The sequence below is a fragment of the Stegostoma tigrinum genome, chromosome 41 (assembly GCF_030684315.1).
Source record: "Stegostoma tigrinum isolate sSteTig4 chromosome 41, sSteTig4.hap1, whole genome shotgun sequence".
Classification (NCBI taxonomy): Eukaryota; Metazoa; Chordata; class Chondrichthyes; order Orectolobiformes; family Stegostomatidae; genus Stegostoma; species Stegostoma tigrinum.
Window position 1 is genome coordinate 3,978,159 of NC_081394.1, and position 5,766 is coordinate 3,983,924.

Consider the following 5,766-nt stretch of genomic DNA (forward strand, 5'->3'; position numbering starts at 1 on the left):
ACCCTCCGACAGTGCCTGCTCCCTCAGCACTGACCCTCTGACAGTGCCCGCTCCCTCAGCACTGACCCTCCGACAGTGCCCACTTCCTCAGCACTGACCCTCTGACAGCACAGAGCTGTGTCAATACAAACCGTGTGACCTTCCCATGTAGTTGGCCATTATTTTTGACGCCATTTTTGATTTCATCTCCTGGTGCAATGCTCCCCACCGCAGTGCGTGTTGTGTAAGGCTTGGTGTTGTGATCATTTTGCAATTTCCCAATTTGTTGATTAATTTTGTAAATGTTTGCCCCAATGGGTATTTGTAATTGTGGGTGTTATCTTCAGCAGTTCCTCATAAATATTTCTGCTGCCTTGTGTTGGAACTCTGCTCCTCAGCTAGATTCTCAGTGAGCAGAACATCCCACAGGACAATGAGGCTCTCCATCTTTCTGTTGCTGCTTTTCCCTGCCTGCTCCTGGGGTGAGTCCGAATCTTTCTGCCTGCGTTCTCTCAATGGTCAGGCAATGCAAGTTGTGACAGTGAACATGAACTTTCTCGTGAGGTATTCCCTCTTCCATGCCGTCAGTATTCATTTTTCCTTCATTCTCTCGATCATCTCCATCACCCAGTGTCTTTCATGCTTGGTTCTTCTCTTTCATTCACCATCTCACACTCTGTTTCTCTGTGACTGTTGTTCATCCAATGCAGCTCTTCTCTCTCTCTCTCTCTCTCTCTCGTTGAGTATCACTACATTTCTGTGTGCATCTTGTTCACTGTCTCATGCTGACTGCCCCCTCCATCTCTTTCTGTATTTCTTGCACTGTCAATATGTCTCTCTGTCTCTGTCTGTCTCTTTATCTCTATCTCTCTCACTACCTCTCTCTCTGTCTCTCTCATTGTATCTCTCACACTCTCACTCCGTCACCTTCTCTCTCTCTCTCTCTCTCATTTTCTGTCTTTCTCACTGTCTCTCTCTCTCTCACTGTTTCCTTGTGACTTTCTCTCTCTCTCTCTCACTGTCTCTTTCTCTCTCTCTCACTGTATCTCTGTCTCTCATTCTCTGTCTCTCTCATTATCGCTCTCTGTCTCTCTCTCTCTCTCACACACACACTCTGTCTCTCTCCCTGTCTCTCTATCTCTCTCTCTCTGTCCCTCTCACTGTTTCTATCTCTCTCTCCCTGTCTCTCTGTCTCACTCTTTCCCACTCTGGGTACTCCCAGTCACTCTTTCTGCCACTCCCTCACTTTCAATACTCTCTCTCTTTCTCTCTCTCTCTCTCTCTTTCTCTCTCCCCCTCATCCTAACACATTCTCTCAGTCAGTCTCTTTCACCCTGCTCTCATTCATTCAACTCTTCCTCTCTAATCTTTTCTTTCGGTCTCCTGCCACCCTGTCCCATGCCTTCATTCTCTCTCCCATGCTCACCCCCTCTCTCTTTCTCTCTCTCACCGTTACTTACTGTCATTACACGCGCTCACCCTCGTTCTCTCGCACACTCTTACTCTTTACTTTTGCTTTCCACTCTCTCAATCTTTCATTTTTTCTCTCTCTTTTTCTCTCAGTCTGTCTCTCTTTCTCACACTCCCCATTCTCTGTCTCTCACACTTTCTCATCCTGTATCATTTTCTCTTCATGCTCACACATTCTCTCTCTCTCTCTCTTCCCCACATCTCTCTATCTCTCCCACACTCCCCTCTTCCCCCCCATTTCTCGCTACATCTCTCACACTCCCCCGTTTCTCTCCCCCACTTCTCTCTTTATCTCACACTCCCCTCTCTTTCACCCACTTCTCTCTTCATCTCACACTCTCCTCCCTGTCTCTCCCCCACTTCTATCTCTCTCTCCCAGACTCCCCTCTCTCTGCCCTACTTCTGTCTATATCTCACACTCCCCCTCTCTCCCCCACTTCTCTCTGTCTCACCAACACTCCTCTCTATCTCTCTCTCCCCGCCCCAACTTCTCTCTGTCTCTCTCATGTTCCCCTCTGTCTAGCCCCTACTTCTTTCTATCTCTCACATTCCCCTCTCTCTCTCTCCCCACCTCTCTCTCTCACACACATTCCTCTGTCTCTCTCTTTTTCTCCAATCGCATTGTCTCTCTCTCTCTCTCTCTCGCATACACTATCACTCTCACTCCCCCTCTCACTCTGTCCCTCCCTCTCTATGCGAAACCTCTCTCTCTCCAAACTCCTGCCTTGTTTCCCTGCCTGAGGGAAGTTTTGCAGCAGTTGTGCATTAACCTGGGCGCTGAATTTTAGGAAACGTTAATCTCTTTCCCCTATGACCCCACCCCTGCCCTGCCTCCGCGATCAAAAATAATACCGATTCCATCATCGCCAACTTTTCCACAACCCTCCTCTCCGATGCATCCACTCTAACCCAGCCCCACCTTCTCTTATTAAAACATTTCTTCAACAATAAACCCTTCGACTCCCAATTCCGACCTCCTCATAATGGAAGAGCTCAAGTATTTGGAAAATTTGAGGGGCTGTTTGTTTTTGACTGGAATTGGGTAAAGGTTGTCAAAGCTGTTGCTGGGGTTGGAGGGTTCGAACTACAGGGAGAAGCCAAACAGGCTGGGGCAATTTTCCGTGGAGGCTCAGGGGTGACCTTATAGAGGTTTGTAAAATCATGAGGGGGCATGGATAGGGTGAATAGAGAAGGTCTTTTCCCTCAGGATAGGGGAGTCCAAAACTTAGAGGGCACAGGTTTAAGGTGAGAGGGGAAAGATTTAAAAGTGGACCGAAGGGACAACTTATTCACACAGAGGGTGTGGAATGAGCTGCCAGAGGAAGCGGGTAGGGGCTGGTACAGTTACAACATTTAAAAGGCATCTGGATGGGGGCATGGATAGGGAAGGGTTTAGAGGGATATGGGCCAAATGCTGGCACATGTGACTAGATTACTGTAGGATATCTCGTCAGCAGGGACAGGTTGGACGAAGAGTCTGTTCTCTGTGACGTGAGGAGAGGCTGGCTCGGCAGACCATTCCTCTGTCTTCCCGCAAACGTCTCCTTTCCGCACCAAAGGTCCGGCCTGGAAAATCCAAGGGAGGGATCCTAGAAATTAAAAGGCCAATGAAATGCTAAGTTGTATTACAAGAGGGATTGGACAATAAAGTAAGAATGTAAGGTTTATTTCTGCGGGACATTGGTGTGATCACAAATACTGTGTGTGCAGTTATGGTCTCCATATCTCAGGAAGGATAGAACTGGGTTTGAGCTGGTTCAGAGGATGGGCAACTGGGCTGTTACCCAGAGTTGGGGGGGGGGGGGTGGCAGGGCAGTGCTTTGAGGATAGACCAGGCTCGATTCCCCTGGAGGGTAGGGGCTGACATGGCTAAAGGGGATAAGATCCCGGGTGGTTCCAAAATTCCATCCGGAATATCTTCGACTGTGGGATAAAAGGGGAAGTGTCGCACTGACCCCCTAACTCAGCCTCACTGACCCCCTAATTCACCCTCACTGACCCCTAACGCACCCTCACTGACCCCAACACACCCTCACTGACCCCTAACACACCCTCACTGACCTGCAATGCACCCTCACTGACCCCTAACGCACCCTCACTGACCCCAACACACCCTCACTGACCCCTAACGCACCCTCACTGACCCCCAATGCACCCACACTGACCCCTAACACACTCTCACTGACCCCCAATGCACCCTCACTGACCCCTAACACACCCTCACTGACCCCTAACGCACCCTCACTGACCCCTAACTCAGCCTCACTGACTACCTAATTCACCCTCACTGACCCCTAACGCACCCTCACTGACCCCTAACGCACCCTCACTGACCCCTAACACACCCTCACTGACCCCCAATGCACCCTCACTGACCCCTAACGCACCCTCACTGACCCCTAACACACCCTCACTGACCCCTAACGCACCCTCACTGACCCCTAACGCACCCTTACTGACCCCTAACACACTCTCACTGACCCCCAATGCACCCTCACTGACCCCCTAACACACCCTCACTGACCCCCAATGCACCCACACTGACCCCTAACACACCCTCACTGACCCCCAATGCACCCACACTGACCCCTAACACACCCTCACTGACCCCCAATGCACCCACACTGACCCCTAACACACCCTCACTGACCCCCAATGCACCCACACTGACCCCTAACACACCCTCACTGACCCCCTAATGCACCCTCACTGACCCCCTAACACACCCTCACTGACCCCCAATGCACCCCCACTGACCCCTAACACACCCTCACTGACCCCCAATGCACCCCCACTGACCCCCAATGCACCCACACTGACCCCTAACACACCCTCACTGACCCCTAACGCACCCTCACTGACCCCCTAACTCACCCTCACTGACCCCAACACACCCTCACTGACCCCCAATGCACCCTCGCTGACCCCTAACACACCCTCACTGACCCCTAACGCACCCTCACTGACCCCTAACACACTCTCACTGACCCCCAATGCACCCTCACTGACCCCTAACGCACCCTCACTGACCCCTAACACACCCTCACTGACCCCTAACACACCCTCACTGACCCCTAACGCACCCTCACTGACCCCTAACGCACCCTTACTGACCCCTAACACACCCTCACTGACCCCCAATGCACCCTCGCTGACCCCCTAACACACCCTCACTGACCCCCAATGCACCCACACTGACCCCTAACACACCCTCACTGACCCCCTAACACACCCTCACTGACCCCCAATGCACCCACACTGACCCCTAACACACCCTCACTGTACCCCCTAACACACCCTCACTGACCCCCAATGCACCCACACTGACCCCTAACACACCCTCACTGACCCCCTAACGCACCCTCACTGACCCCTAACACATCCTCACTGACCCTTCCTCATTCTCCCTAGCCCTTCCTCACACTTCCTCACCCTCCCTCACCCTCCATCCCCCTTCCTCACCCTCCCTGACCCCTCACCCTCACTGACCCTTCCTCACCCTTCCTGACACTTCCTGACCCTCGCTGACCCTCCCTCACCGTCCCTGACACTCCCTGACCCTCCCTCACCCTGACTGGCCCTTCCTGACACTCCGTTGCCCTCCTCACCCTCCCTGCACCCAGCGACCTGCCTTGGCTGATGTCTGCCATCGGCACATTCGCAGAAAGTCCCTAAGAGTTGAACAGGAAATTTGAAAATGGAAGTTTCACTTCGGGGACAGGAACTAACACCTCAGTTTGTTTCCTAGCCCATGAAACACGGCCCTTTCTTTGCTTCAAATTGGCAAAGTTTTCGCACCCAGCAGCTTCCACATCTGCGCCCCAGAGCATTCGGAAGAAATTACCCCACAGACTGACCCTTGGAGCTCAGGAACAGGGGGAGGCATTTAGCGTCTCGAGCCTCTTCGACCTTCATCGTAACGGGAACTGCAGATGCTGGAGAATTCCAAGATAATAAAATGTGAGGCTGGATGAACACAGCAGGCCAAGCAGCATCTCAGGAGCACAAAAGCTGACGTTTCGGGCCTAGACCCTTCATCAGAGAGAGGGATGGGGTGAGGGTTCTGGAATAAATAGGGAGAGAGGGGGAGGCGGACCGAAGATGGAGAGTAAAGAAGATTGGTGGAGAGGGTGTAGGTGGGGAGGTAGGGAGGGGATAGGTCAGTCCAGGGAAGACGGACAGGTCAAGGAGGTGGGATGAGGTTAGTAGGTAGCTGGGGGTGCGGCTTGGGGTGGGAGGAAGGGATGGGTGAGAGGAAGAACCGGTTAGGGAGGCAGAGACACGTTGGACTGGTTTTGGGATGCAGTGGGTGGGGGG

The 5,766-nt window shown here is 52.5% G+C and overlaps 1 protein-coding gene across 1 annotated transcript in view; it reads left to right on the forward strand.

The window, feature by feature from the left end:
- Window positions 1-324: 324 nt before the first annotated feature.
- Window positions 325-5,766, forward strand: part of LOC125450412 (fish-egg lectin-like) — a 19,640-nt gene continuing 14,198 nt past the window's right edge. Inside the window, exon 1 of the mRNA XM_059641339.1 lies at window positions 325-461. Within this exon, the coding sequence (XP_059497322.1) occupies window positions 413-461 (49 nt within the window). The 5' untranslated portion in view covers window positions 325-412. The remainder of the gene's footprint in view (window positions 462-5,766) is intronic.